Below are 15,585 nucleotides of genomic sequence, written 5' to 3'. Positions count from 1 at the left end.
CTTAACTTTACTATCCATGAATAAAAATTAGTGATGAGGTTTAAGTGTAATAATATTTAGTATGACTTAATAATAAGCTTCTATGAACATAAATATAGTTATTCCTTAATTAAGACACTCTGGTGTGCCAAAATATCTTTCCCAAAATTTGATTCCATTTTCGCATTTATGGTTAATTAAGCTGAGTTCTTCATTGCTTTAAGTTACTATCATCAGCCCAAATTTAGGCTCATTTTATAATTTCCTCATTAAGTATAAATTGCAACATATTACCTCAGCAAACTGAAATAATGGTGACTTCTGACGTAATTCAGGAGATTCTGAAACATCAGGCCTGCAAGTACCAGAGGACACCTGAAAGAAAGAAGGATGGCATGAGGCATCACAGGAATCGTTTCTGGAAGACAACAGAAGATAAATGCACCTAAAACATTCCTATTTGAGGAAAAAATGGTTCCACAAATGTGAGGCAATACTGTGAGAAAAAAGTAGTTGTATTTTGCAAAGTTTTATACAAGAAGCCATCCAACTGCAAATAATACCATAAATAGCAGGATGATGCATTTTAGAAAGCTTAATATTTACCTAAGAGAAATTTCTTACTACAATGATGCCCACTTGCTCTCTTGGCTTTCTGCCACCAAATCCAAGGAATAGCTACTTCTTCCATGTTCTGTGTTTCCCCAGTATTTCACATCACCAGACTACATGAACACACACAAGATCTGACAATACAAACCTTTTGGGAAAACAAAACTAAAGTCGAATTCTTGTTTTCCAGGATTTTCATGTGTTTATACACAAGCCACAATCTTAGAAAGGTTAGTATTTACCTAAGAGAATTTTTTTTTATAATATAGTTTCCTTTGCACTATTTACCATGTTGGGTAAACATTTAAGGCTCTGCTATCTTCATTATTAACACTGGTTACAGAAACACCACTGATTTTTCAAAAATTCTTGCTATTAATCAAGTACTCTCCTCGGGATACACATTCCCTATTTTATCTCATCACTAAAATTGACCCATTTTTGTATTTGGGTGACATAATCACTTAGGTAGCCAACTGTTATTCAAAAGTCACAGGAGTCCCAATGTTAGAGAGGGAAGGATTTCATTATTGCTCTGATCTAACCCTTTTTACAGATGAAGGAACTTAGGACCAGAGAGGTACATGATACTTCCCCTTCCCAACACTCAGTAATCTTCTTTATCTTCATGGTACTTAGCATTGATCACCACAGAACACAAATATCTGTTTCTTGGGCATCCTCTCCCAGCGGCTTTGTTTAATGCAGAATCTTAACACTGTCTGGGCATGACGTAGATACTCAACAAGTATGCTGAATAAAATAAATGAAAGTGGACAAGTCTTCTAAATCCCAAATCAGTGTGTCCCCCCCACCCTCCCTTTCTTGAATGACAAGGTTAGGGAGTCTCATGGAAAAACTTATCTTTCACTTTAGAAGAAAAATAGTTAAGAAGTTAAAAATGCTTTTTAATATCATGTGTCTGACAATAAATCCAAGTTCACTGCAGAAAAATCTGAAAAAAAAAAACAAAAAACAAGATACAGAAGAAAAATCATCTTTTTTTTTTTAATTATTTATTCATTTATTTATTTATTTCCCCCAAAGCCCCAGTCGATAGTTGTATGTCATAGTTGCACATCCTTCTAGTTGCTGTACGTGGGACGCGGCCTCAGCATGGCCGGAGAAGCAGTGCGTCGGTGCGTGCCTGGGATCTGAACCCTGGCCGCCAGCATCCGAGCGCGAGCACTTAACCGCTAAGCCACGGGGCCAGCCCATCATCTTTTATCTCCTAAAGATAAGCACTGTTAATATTCCACGTACATTCTTCCAGCTGTGTATGTAGATAACTTTTTCAACAAAAATTGGATGTTGTACTATAGTTATATGATGTTCTTTTTTAATGACACATTAATTTCCCTGTGTTATTAAACCTTTTCCGATATAATTTTAATAGCTGCATGTGATTATATTAGATGGTTGAATCCTATGGAAAGAGCTGAGAGTCACTCACGTTGCGTGCCTAAAAAGAGAGTTTCTCACTGAATTTCTCCATTAGACATTGAAGATGTGTTTCTCTAACAGTGTCACAGGCCACTGGGCAGGAGCAGGCATTTGAAATTTTAATTGTCACCTTTGGATCTGAAAGAGTAATGGCCACCTTCTTCCAGTGATAAGCTCCATAGAGAAGGTGTGGAAGCTTTAATTAATGTGCTACCTGTGGTTTGGTTGCCAAAGCCTGACTCTGTTACTGGCACTTGACTATTTGACAAGTTGTATGCCAAATGGCCCCAAAGCGTTTTTATTTGTTTCTCAAGCATTTGAAGCCAAGGAGACCCAAAATGCACTAAAAAGAAGGCCAATGAATCTTGAAATTCCTAGCCACAAAAATTCCTTTATTGGAAGGAATATTTGAACAAAATATGTCTTTATATTGTAATTTAGGAATAACAACAACAAAAAAATCAATATTATCCTGGTTTATAAAGAAATCCGGGGCTGGCCGGGTAGTGTGACGGTTAAGTTTGCATATTCCGCTTGGGTGGCTCGGGGTTCGCCCGTTTGGATCCCGGGCGCGGACCTACTCACCGCTCATCAAGCCATGCTGAGGTGGCATCCCACACAGAAGAACTAGAATGACCTACAACTAGGATATGCAACTATGTACTGGGGCTTTGAGGAGAAAAAAAGAAGAAAAGAGGAAGATTGGCAACAGATGTTAGCTCAGGGCCAATGTTCCTCAAAAAAAAAAAAGAAAAGAAAAAAGAAATCCTGTGTGTTTAGCCCCTAGACATCTTGGTAAATAATCAAAATTTGATTTAAAATCAAGCCTAGGACTAAATGAAAATTATAAAGTGTCCTTATAAATCTTTAATAATGTAGATTGTACGCATGACAGAAATCTATAAAAGATATTTGGAATTAAATGTATTATCATTTAGGGTAGTACACTGCATATAGCCTATATAACATATATTCTTATTTCAGTTCCCATGATGCATGAGAAATAGTTACCATTTATGAGAAGATACATCACCCTATGGCTTAATTAGAGTTCATACAAACTGTAGAAGACAAGTCAATTTTCTTTTAAGTCCCATCTATAGATTATCTGGCCATAACTACACATCAAGTCACAAAGTTTTAACGTTAAATAACCTTCTGCAAATCACTAGGATGGATGATCTTAAATAAAACTTTCTATCTGAATGGAGAATTCAAATGTAAGTAATTATCAAGGCGCCTGTAATCCTGCATGTTATGTCAATTGCACTAGGCAGTCAAAGTCTATGCATGTGTGTTTGTGATCCCCATGCACCTGACGCACAGCAGCTGCACAAGGAATATCCATTGACTGACTTGATTCTCTGTGCGTGTGATACGAAGAATCTCAATGACCTGGCCAGGCATCACACAACAAAGGCTGTTCAATGGTTAAAACAGCAGTAAGAGTCACTGAGGCTGTGTATTTCACTGGACAACGCCCTCTCTCAAAAATCTAGTTACTCTTACTTGAAAGCACTGCGGATTTAGCATAATCTTCAGTGTAGTGTAATGGAAACAGCACAAAGTCAGGAGCCAGGAGAACTGGGTTACTACTAAGCTGCGCGGTTACCTGACTCTAGTCCACGGCAGAACGGCAGCAGCAATCAGAAGGGCCAAGAGTGGGGTAAGAAAAAGGGAGAGGGTTGTCAAAGAAACACTGCCAGCTGCAAGACGACACCGGGGGAAGACAGAAGAACTGTAAGAACAGATGCAAATGTGTTCCGCAGCATCCTACTCAATCTAAAAGAAATTAAAGTAAGGCAAATAGCCCAAAGTTCCTCCTGAAGGCATCAGTTCACTCAGTAATTAATATTTATAACTATGATCCTAAGTTGTCAAGATAAGGATAATTATGAAATATATCCTTTGTTAAAAAGCAGAAATGTGTGATATATGCTACACATATTTCCATCTAAAATTTCAAAATGTAAAAATGGTTCAATGACGTGGAAAATGTATACATGCAGGATTCATTCTTGACTGCTTGATAAATAAGGCACCCAATACAAGTGTGTATATTCATGCATACACCAATATATACACATATTTGGTAAAGAAATCTAGGATTACATCCACATAAAAGGAAGAGGGTATTTCCCACAAAAGGCTCCTGTTTAAGTAAAGTTATTAGTCAGAGGGTCCCAGACCTTGTTGTCTTGCTGTTTGTATTTACAGCACTCTAAATTACTTACCAGGTGGGGCATGCTTTTTATAGATAAATGTTAATTCCTCAATATCCACTCCTATGCTAGAGCCAGCTTACTTTCTAAATATAGCAGAATATAAAGAGTCAAAGACATCTGTTCATTAATTAAGAGCTAAGAAAAGATACTAAATAAATAAATGGAGAAAAAAACCAAAAGAAGCTGTTTCTAGAAACACTCTGAAATAATCCCTAAAGCCACTAGGTGTAGCTATATGCCCAAGAAAGAAAACAGCTAAAGGGATTTTAAAAGCAAAGTTTTATTAACCACATAGTCAACTTGCCTTAAATCCGATCTTCCCTTTGATTTAACTGTAATTCTCAATAACCAAGGAAGGGGAATGATTAGTATAATTAAGAATTATGACACAGCACTTATTTTTTTCCACAGGTGCAATTCAGATCGTGAAAACTGTAGACACAGAAATATGATCTAGCACCCTGATACAAAACAGATCAAGCCAATTAGATGCACCATAAGTGGTCTGGAAACCCAGGTTTCATCAAGAGCCCATTTCTGCTTCTGAAGGCACAAGACCACACACACTGGACTGTGATGGACACAGTCAATGAAAGGGGTAAGAACACTGGCTGTAGCTGAACTACATACTCCTGCTCTTGCTAATTCAAACACTTATTGATTACTCACTCCCTCCACAAATATTCAATAAACACCTATTATGTGCCAGCCACAAAGACTGCTGCTTTCAAGAAGCATACATTCACTCCATTTGTATGCATTTTGTGCTGGGGAATGAAATGATGACTAAGAGAACATGTCTGGCCCTTAAGCTGCTTGCAATTCGAGTGCAGGAGACAGCTACACGTGTAAGAACTAAGTGCGTCCGGGTGGAATATTACAGGGCCCATGGGAGGATAGAGCAGCCTTCATTCTTTCTGGATGTATGGAAGAAGACAAACAACACCTGAGATACACCTAGAAGGAGCAACAGAATCGCGGAAGCGATGGGGTAACAGCAGGAGACAAAGTATGGAGGCAAGTGTGCCATGTGTGTAAGAAGCAGTGCTTTTCCCAGTGTGGCTGAAGATTAAGACGCCTGGGAGCGCAGCGGGAGATGAATCGGAATGAGGGAAATTTGAATTCTATGTTAAGAAATTCGAAAATTAGGCTGAAGGCAATGCGGAGCCAGCCAAGGTGTCCAGTCAGAGGAGCAGCATGAGAGACGTGTAGTTAGATGGTTCTCAGTGGAGTGCAGGATGACCTTGGCTGCGGACGGAGTGGAGGCGGGAGACCAATTAGAAGGTTAAGCAATAAACCAGCTGAGATGCGGGGCCCCAATTAAACCAGCGATGGTATTTGCCAGGCCTGCAGGAAACAGGGCTGAGGCAGACGGGTTAGACAATGCCTGTGCTTCTAAGCTAGGTTAAAGCCTTTCACCGAAAGAGGGAATTTGAGAGAAGGGCGCAGGTATAGGTGGGGGTGGGGTTGTCTGCTACAGGAGGAAGGGGTGTGGGGGTAGAGGATCCCCTTTTCAGAGTTCAAGTGTAAAGATCCTGTGTGACTCCGAGGCCTGGGGATCTGATTCTCACCCTTGGTCAGCCTGACCAAGCCTTTCCTACAATTGGCAGCTTTTGCCAAGTATCCTTCAATGACTGATTATTTGATTTGCATTTAATGATATGATAATATGTTAAATGAAGCTCTGGAATGGACTTGAGCTTAAACATAGGCGAATTAAAATGTAAAGTTAGTCCTTCCAAACGTCGTGAAGGACTGCAGTGAGGCCACTCTTAATTAAACCTAAATGAGGTTAAGGAGAACCTGAGACTAGAGCCCTGCACTTGGCCGGCTGACAGCAGGCTGGGCCCCCCTGGAAGCACAACCAATTAACACCGCAGAGAGCTGAGTGCTCCCCCACATTAGAACACATGGCAAGTCATCGGGCTGAGAGGAGGCATCGGGCCCTGGTTTTACTCAGGGCACCAGGGCTGGCAGAGCACTGACGACGCCGTGAGTAAAGCCGTGCGGCGGAGCTCGAGTAAGGATGCCAGAACTGACGCGAGGCCACTTCTACAAACAACAGCCACGGCAGCTGAGACAATCACAGCATCTCCCTCCCCGCATCTGATAAAGCAGGTAACAATGCTACTCCGCCTTCCTCACAGGACACGGTGAGAACAGAATGCAACAGGGCATATCAACACGCTCTCAACAGCAACGCAGCAGCAAGAACCACCCTTCTCCTCCATCCTCTTGTCCTCCACCCACCTCTTTCTATCCCAGCTCACTTGCTGCCCACCTTCCCCGCTACCTCTGCTCAGGCAAGCTCATCCCCGTCTCACGCAATGCAGCCCGGGAACTCATGGAGGACAGATGCCTGTCAATCAAGTTGAGTGAAAGGACCTGATTCTCTGGGCTTTAAGGCCCACTGCTGAGATGGAAGAGGCTGGGCTGGATGCGGAGTTCCAGCTTAAACGGGCAGTGAACAGCGACATCAAAGGGGGAGATCCCACCAGGAAGAGACAAAGTTCAAAGAGCCCACTTGCTACTTAATGTAAAATTTAAATATAGTATATTTCCTCACAAAATACATTTAGAAGCTATAAAACTGTGAGAAGGGAAGAAAAACTTTGATTTGGGGGTGACGGTGAGAGCTGGGGAGGGGGTTGGAATTCAGTGGATTTAAGGACCCTGGAACAGTCAAATACTGTAGCCTAAGAGAGGCACACGTCAAACCAGCTCAAATGTACCAATGGGTAGAAAATGGTTTTCCCCACTTCACTGATGTCAGAAATTATAACCAAGAAAGGTGAACACTCAATTTTATCCAGCTCTATATTTGTCTTAAATTTAAAATTCACAGTGTTTAAAATATGGACATAATCATTCATTCGTTTAACACATTAATATAATCATCTTTTCTCTCAGATTTCACCTATCTCATCATTTAACGGAAAATACATGGGTCCAAATCCTAAGATTATGACTTTCTCGCTCTATGACCTTGGAGAGGCTGTGTAACCTCTCTAGCCGAGTTTCCTCACCTTGAAATGGGGGCCATAATAATAAAGCGACCTCACAGGGCTCGTGGGAAGGCGGAATGAGATGATCAGTGTAAGGGTCTGCGCAGAGCCTGGCCCCCAGTAAGCGCTCATGGAAGGCCCCTGTGAGGGTGCAGCACAGGACGCCCTGGGGAAAGTGGCTAGAGCTGAGGCCAGGTGGGTGGGGGCTGAATCACAAAGGCCCCTCTATTCCACACAAGACTGAAGCTAGTCCTCCTGGGTTCAAATCCCACTCTGTCACTGCATAGCTGCACAACCCTTCTCTGCCTCCGTTTCCTCACCTAGTGGTTTAATACTTACTTACAAGGGAAATAAGACAACTCATAGGGTTTTTGTGAGGATCAAGAGTTACTCTTATGTAATGCACTTAGGAACAGCGCCCGGAACAGAGGAAGTGTTCAATAAATGCAAGCTGTCTTAACTACTTCAATCCTGTCACTGGTCCTGATCTCGAGTTGCTTCAAGTCTTCCAGATGAGTCAAGACTTACACATAGTATACAATGAGAAAAAAAAAAATTTTTTTTTGTGAGGAAGATCAGCCCTGAGCTAACATCCATGCCAATCCTCCTCTTTTTTGCTGAGGAAGATTAGCCCTGAGCTAACAGCCGTACCCATCTTCCTCCACTTTATGTGGGACACCGCCACAGCATGGCCTGACAAGTGGTGCGTCGGTGCGCGCCTGGGATCCGAACCCGGGCCGCCAGCAGCAGAGTGCGAGCACTTAACCACTATGCCATGGGGCCAGCCCCAAAAAATTTCTTTTAAAAAGACTTTTGTTATAGAGTTTATAACAACACAACTAAATATAATCAAGTGCTGAAATGTATAACACTGACAGTAAGAGCTATGAGGGATTAGGAAGAGGAGGAATGATATTTGGCTCAAGAAATCAGAAAGGGCTTCCTGGAAGAGGTAAGAGATTGATATTACAAACATAAAACAAAATATATTTATAATTCCTAAATTTCAATCATACAGTCATATCTAGAAATTTAGATACATGAACTATTTTTAAATAAATATTTTAATAATTTTTAAATTAACAAACGAAAATCAATGTGATTCCCTTTGAAGCCAGAAGTCTCACGTGAAGGGTTGCTATCTCTAAAAACCTGAATCTTCATAAATCATCAGCTCCATGAGGGCAGAGACTGTGTCTAGTCTGTTCCCTCATGTGTCTGGCACATAGAAAGCATTCGATAAATACCTGCTATATGACTGAATCTGTGAAAAGATGACACCCAGTTCCTGGACCATTCAATTCTTATATAGCACGACCTTTACAGTCCCTTAACGGAGGTGTGCCATCATCTGCTAGCATCTTCTCCACTAACTCTGATGCTAACTCGGCTACTCTGCTGAAGTCACTTCCTATATTGATTACTCCCAGGTATTAGAAAGTGTCTCCTCCTTGAGCACCTGGTGATGAAGAGAGTAAATTACAACTGTAATTTCCTACCAGTTTTCAGCGGGCAGGAACTCGGTGCGCGCACGACGCTGGTAAAGCATACTGGAGCCTGTAGGAGTACGGCCTGATGTAATTTAAGCTTTCAAGTTAAGTATGAAATGCCTAGAATAACTTACGGTAATAATATTAGGTACTTGCAAGAAGGCTTTTCAGGAGAGTTAAAAATGCCTTACAGGTTTTCTTTAATTAATCTTCACAGACGTCCTGGGAGTTAGAGGCACGCGGGTATTATTATTAGCTCCATTTTACAGGTTGGAAGCAGAAAAAAGTGGCTTAATCGTAACTTTAGTGTCATGTCTTTTGGTTCCAACAAAAACTAGGCATTATAAAATCAGGGCCCAAGGTCTAATGCACTTCCCACATATCTGAAAGTTTGCCTTAGTCATTCAACTAAACGGATGCTGATGTCTTCAAACCTTTCCATCTGCCTAACATTTCTTATTTTCCATTATTCCCCAAACCATCCCTTCTGATCTAGCCAAGATGATTTTCTGGCACCCACTTAGGTCTGATACTGAATGTTGCCCTTTCCAGTATTAATCCAAGCTGTTCTATATATTTTATGTTAAATCATCTCCCCTTTCACACACTCTGAATTGTATGACTCCCTGCCTGTATTTATTTATTTTTGTTGAGGAAGATTCACCCTGAGCTAACATCTGTTGCCAATCTTCCTCTGTTTTGTATGCAGGCTGCCGCCACAGCATGGCCACTGATGAGTAGTGTAGGTCCGCCCCTGGGAAACGACCCTGGGCTGCTGAAGCAGAGCGCACCAAACCTAACCACTAGGCCACCGGGCCCTGCCTTTATTTTTAAAATTTAATTTAGCTTTACATTTTTTATTAAAGTAACATACAACAGCATAGAAGATTTTTAATCTTAAAGATTACTTCTAGAAATTCTAGATCAAATACTTATATTTGCATTTTCATTTTCATTTTCATCTTATTGAATTTTCATCTTAGATAATAACTCCCTGATATGAAATGTAAGGGCTTAACCCTCAATGTAACTGCCTTCTCTTTAGCTCTTCCCAGAGTTTGATGTGAACATTATTACTTTTATTTCTTCTATTTTTTCTTTCTTGATCCTTTAAAGTAAACAAAAAGTGTATATGTTCACTTAAACCCCAGGGCATTCTGTTGAGCAGACTGGCTCTCTGCAGCCCCCTGCTAGCCTATTTTCAGCTGACTCTTACATCATATTTTATTGACTAAGCAACTTCTGTTTGATTTCTGATTTAAATAAGTTTGTTAAAATCGCATCTTCATTGGAAACACCTCTTTCTATTTCCTTCACTATTATGGGGTTATTTCCTAATGAGACTCCTGTGCTTATATTGCACCAAATCTCAGGAGAGACAAGCTGTGTCTACCACTCTGAGCCAGGGGTCACTCCGTTATGCCTATCTTGACCAACACATCTATTTCGCTTCCTCAATCCATAAATTCTTTAATGAAAAACACTGCTTTCTAAAATTTATCCCAAATATTTAATGCATTTCAATGTATTCTGGGTATAAAGGAAATATAAGGCTGATCATTTATGAGAAAAATAAAAGAACCAAAACAAACCGTAAATGGAAATTTCATACCTTTTTTGCATCAGAGACAGAAAGTTACCACAACTGAAACCACAGAACCAAGCTCAATAACAGTAGCACATAAAAACATTGACCCAATAATGTCACAAATCTATTATGGTAGATTCAGAGTTAATCAGAAGACTAAGGAAAAAGAAAACATTTTGTTTGTTATTTGTCCACTGATACCTCAAGAACCCACATTTCTCTCTAAAAAGTTATGAGCACTTCAGGTAGATCTAGGAAATAACATAGGCCAAAGATGCTTTGAATCTGGAATTTTATTATTTCAGTTACAACAAGCCTCTCTACCTTCTAGAATTGTTAAAAAAAATATATATATATATATATATTTATAACCTATACCAAAATTTCCATAATTCGAAACAATTGACTTTTGAGGACCTTTTCTATGTGGTTTTAGGTTTCAAGTTAGTTAACTTAGGAAAATCTCCTCCCTTTAAGAATGATATTTCAGAATAAGAATTCTGTCATGGCACTTTAAAAAGTCATTATGATTAGACCTTCTCTGTGGCAGAATTTTTGTAAAATGTCACTTTATTTGACTGGTCCTACCTAACAGTATAAACAGGCATGGTAATTGTCCCATATGTCGGAAGTATGAAATTTCTGTCTCTCTTTTTTTTATCTCATTATCATGATAATTTTCCTAGAAACACATAAGTATATATTTGCTACACTTGTCTTATGCTGGTCACGTGCCTATGTATATAAGCCCCTAAAGTTCTACAACGATGGCTACATATTCAGAATAAGACTCTGCATAGAAAATCAGGCTAGATGAAGTCTACTGATACCCATGACATAAACTCTCAAACTAATTATATTTAGAGACAGCACTATTTTATACAAATTACACTGCTTTATTGTTTCAGTATCTCAAGGTTATCTTCAATAATGACCTAAATATCTCTGAGATGAGGAGTAGGGATTATGAAGAAAGAGTTGTGTTCTTAGAAGTGGTTCTTAAAAACCTAACTGAGAGCAACTCCTTCCTTAGCATAAACTCCCTTCTCCTATAGGGTTCACTTCTTTAAGTCACTTGGTTTTCTTCGTTTCTTTAGCTTGAGAATTCTCAAAATGGTTCCCCTTTATCAGAAATAAAAGGTCGACCACCGCTTTGTTTAAACCGCTTGCATCAAAACTCTGCTGTTCTTAAAAGGGGGGAGGAGAACTTCTTACTGAAAAGAGCCCAGGAGGCAAACTTCAATCAAAGAAAAAAAAAATCATTCTTTTCTTTGACTAGCGTTTCCATCTATCTGTAAGTTCTATAGATGTTTATTTGTTTACATTTGTTCACAACGAAGGCTAAAAAGAATGCTAACAGATGTTGGGAAGAAAAACATCTTTATAATCTAATCTGTTAGGAAAGATGATGCTGACTTTCACAACACAGTACATTCTTAGAAATCACGAGTCAGCCTGTGCGGAAAGGTCAAGTGTGCATTATTATTCCAACATTCACCTTTTGGAACGTGCTTGGGATACACCCAGGTGAGAGGCAGTCTGATGCTGTGAGGCAGAAGCCTTGTGTTAGAAAGCAAACTGATGCCGGAGGATGCTAGAGTGTTAGGATGCACAAACATGCTGAATAATGAGTGTGCGAAGGTTCAAAGTGATGTGTTTACTTTTTTCAGCTAAAGAGCAGTACAATGTAAATAACTACCAGTTCAGCAATTTACACATCTTTTGCTACAGTGAATTGAATGGAATCAAAATAATTAAGTTAAATTGAACAACTGGTTAACTACTACGGATCCCAAATACATCTTATATGGTATCTTCTAAAACCACTATTTGAATAGGCTTCAACTGTGATCTGTACGGCATAGTCACAACTTTAAAAAAAAGAAAGTAAAAAGTATGTATCGGCAATAAAATTGAGCTGACTGCTATTTTGCCCTAAGTAGCTACTCTGGTTGGGGACTGAAAAATTTCCATCTCAAGAACCTGAGTGTGGTGAAATAACATGACCTGCAGGTTAATTCGTCTGGCCCCTGTTAAATGGGTCTGGAAAACAGAGGAATTCCACAAATGCAAACTATGCATGCTTAACTCCTACTACCTGCCCATCAAAATCCTACCTAAAAATGTTTAGCAAAAGCAGCTCAATAACTATACAAAGGAATAAAAGGTCATGGAACCAAAGTCATGAGGGCTTGGGTCCTTTTCGTTTTTCCATTTTAAAGAAACAAAACAATCTTGGAACGCCATGTTTTCTGATTTTCAAAAACAGGAGTTTGGATTCATTCCGATACCAGAGAGACCAAGTTTCATGCTTTTTAAACTCATATTTTCACTAGCAAGTCTAAATGAGAACATCACGAAAGCAGGGAATGTTATGTATAGAGTTGAATGAATCATAGGACCCGCCTTACAGACCCAAGATACAGTCATGGCAAATGCTAATTATCTGTAAGGACATTACATTTCTTACTCCTAGGCTCTTGGAACCTCAAAATCTGCACATGATCCATGTTTGGGTCCTCTTGGGCTTATTTATACCACTCCTGTTACCCTCAAGGCACAATATAATGCACATACAGATCTTATTGAAAACAATTAAAAGTAAAGTTTGTTCATGAGCTGTAAACAATGAAACTACAGAACTAACAGTGTGAACAGAATACAAACGTCTGTGCTCTCGACCTCTAGCATGAGCAGAGTGGAGAGGGATGAGGGACCAGCTTACCTCTGGTGTGCCAAGAGCATGTTCTCCAGCTAAAAGCAGCATGCTCAGGCCTCCCATTTGAGTAGGATCTAAATAAGTCAAAAACAAATAAATCATCAATTTACAACCATGAAGCACCTATAATCCACACAGATTCAAAAAAAGAATACTCACAGAGACTAGCAATCAGAAATCCAACAGAACCACCTATAACTTTTTATAGAAAACTTTCAAAACTCTTTATGTAGCAATAACCTGGCATATATGTGCTCAGTACCCATACTTGGTGAGCTTTTTAAATACCACTGTTGTTCCACCCTTCCAACATAATACTGTCTTCAATACCACAGCTGTTTAGAACATGAAGTATCTCCTAACGTGATGCTTCTTTCCTAACTGCATAGAGAATTTAGATGAATTTTTTTAAACAAAAGAGTGCTTATGCTTGTCTTCTAAGAAGTTTGAGATTGTGATTCTCTCATTGTTATTTCTGCCATGTGAAATCAGGGCTGATAAGAAGATCCAGGCTATTGGAGGAACCAGAGAATAGAGAGAAATTTTACAAAGGGGCCTCCAGAATCTAGTGGGCTTTGTTCAAATAATCTTTCTTTACAACTTTCAAGAACAAATTTAAATTAAACAATGATGTATTTTTGACATTTTAAATCTTAGAGGTATAGTCAGGCACTTCCTCAAAATATCTGTAAGATTTAAAGGGAATCCTTTTTATATTACTGAAGGTCTTTGTCTTCATTCCTTCAATAATCAACAGAAACAGAAAGACAAAATAAAACCAGCAGAGTGGCAGATCTCTGACTCAGGATTCTATCTAAACAAAGTAAGTATTATAGACAATAAGAAACCTAGATCCTTTAAGGTTCTGTTAAATGAATTAAATTTCAGAACTGTAATGAAATAACATATGTGAAAATGCCTAACTTGACGCCTATCCTAGTGCATATAGGTCCTCAATAAACGCCTTTTTAATTTTAGGAATCTCTCTACAATTAAAAATAAGGATCAGGCATACTGTTGCCTGAAGATATTTAGGAGTTTCTTTTCCTTTTTTGATTTTTTTTTGTGTGTGTGAGGAAGATTAGCCCTGAGCTAATAGCTGCTGCCAATCCTCCTCTTTATCGCTGAGGAAGATTGGCCCTGGGCTAACTAACATCCGTGCCCATCTTCCTCCACCTTATGTGGGATGCCTACCACAGCATGGCTTGATGAGTGGTGTGTAGGTCTGAGCATGGGATCTGAACCTGTGAACCCCAGGCTGCCAGAAGCGGAGTGTACAAACTCAACCACTACACCACCCGGCCGGCCCCTCTTTCTTGATTTTTTGTTTAAAGGTATGTATGCCCTTAAGTACATCTTTGTACATAGTCTGTCTCTAGAATAAATGCAGCAACTCGGACCACACCTTATATACAGTCAAATTAAAAAAAAAAATTGAAAAACGAATCTGAGGTAGTTTACAAAAAGAAAGAAAAAAAGGAAGAGGTTATTAGAGGAGAAAATGTGTCATCACATGATCAGGTGGTCAAGAAATAGCTCAGTGTTGGAAGGTAGCCACATAGGAAGACACACATCCAGGAACACTGGTTGAATTGATGAAACAGGGCTCTTTGTTGTTGTTTTAAGATTCCATCCTTAATTAAATATTAAGTTTAAGAATTACTGTGGCTATTAAAATAGATATTTAAATCTACTTAAAAATAAAGATCAGGGGGCCGGCCCCACGGCGCAAGCAGTTAAGTGCGTGTGCCCCACTTCGGCGGCCTGGGGTTCGCAGGTTCAGATCCTGGGTGCGCACCGATGTACTGCTTGTCACGCCATGCTCTGGCCATGTCCCATATAAAGTAGAGGAAGATGGGCACGGATGTTAGCTCAGGGTCAATCTTCCTCGGCAAAAAAGAAGAGGATTGGCGTCGGACATTAGCTCCGGGCTGATCTTCCTCACAAAAAAAATAAAATAAAATAAAGATCAGGGGGGAAATGAATATAACAAAAAGTAAAAGTTTAATTTGGTTCTTTGGACAGCTAAATACTTTTGCTGCTGTCATTCTAGAGATCAAGAGGGTTGGATGATCACTTTGTAATAAAGATAAAAATGTGTTAGTTCAAATTATAAAGTAAAATAGGAACACACTTCCATGATAATATTTAAATTATATGCCAATGTGACTTTGCAAGAAGTTGCTATACAGATACTAAAACACAGACCAAGAAATTACCATCATCCTTTATATTAATTTACACCTATATAGTTATTTAGAAATATCAAAAATATATTTACATAAATAGCATGCTTTCCCTCCTCCAAAAGGGCTTGTACTAAATTAAATTCTACATAGCTTTTCCTTCATGGAAATCATACATTTGATTGCTCTGGGGTCATTCAAAACAGCAAAATCTCACAAGAAAAGGACTATTGGGAAAACAAGACAAAACGAGATTTCATGCTGAGCAAAAGCTCAAAGTGGCCTCTAAAAGCCCTATGGTATCTGCTAGATTCAAACAGCTAAGTACCATGTTTTAA

The 15,585-nt window shown here is 39.3% G+C and overlaps 1 protein-coding gene across 7 annotated transcripts in view; it reads right to left on the bottom strand.

The window, feature by feature from the left end:
- Positions 1-15,585, bottom strand: part of BBX (BBX high mobility group box domain containing) — a 256,940-nt gene that overhangs the window by 56,302 nt on the left and 185,053 nt on the right. For all 7 annotated transcript variants that reach the window (XM_058555734.1, XM_058555736.1, XM_058555738.1 and 4 more), the window contains exons 6-7: positions 13,068-13,135; positions 274-354 (exon numbers count right to left, since the gene is read on the bottom strand). In XM_058555734.1, coding sequence (XP_058411717.1) covers positions 274-354; positions 13,068-13,135 — 149 coding nt within the window. The remainder of the gene's footprint in view (positions 1-273; positions 355-13,067; positions 13,136-15,585) is intronic.

The sequence above is a fragment of the Diceros bicornis genome, chromosome 15 (genome assembly GCF_020826845.1).
Source record: "Diceros bicornis minor isolate mBicDic1 chromosome 15, mDicBic1.mat.cur, whole genome shotgun sequence".
NCBI classification, from domain to species: domain Eukaryota; kingdom Metazoa; phylum Chordata; class Mammalia; order Perissodactyla; family Rhinocerotidae; genus Diceros; species Diceros bicornis.
This window is presented reverse-complemented; position numbering and strand designations above follow the sequence as displayed.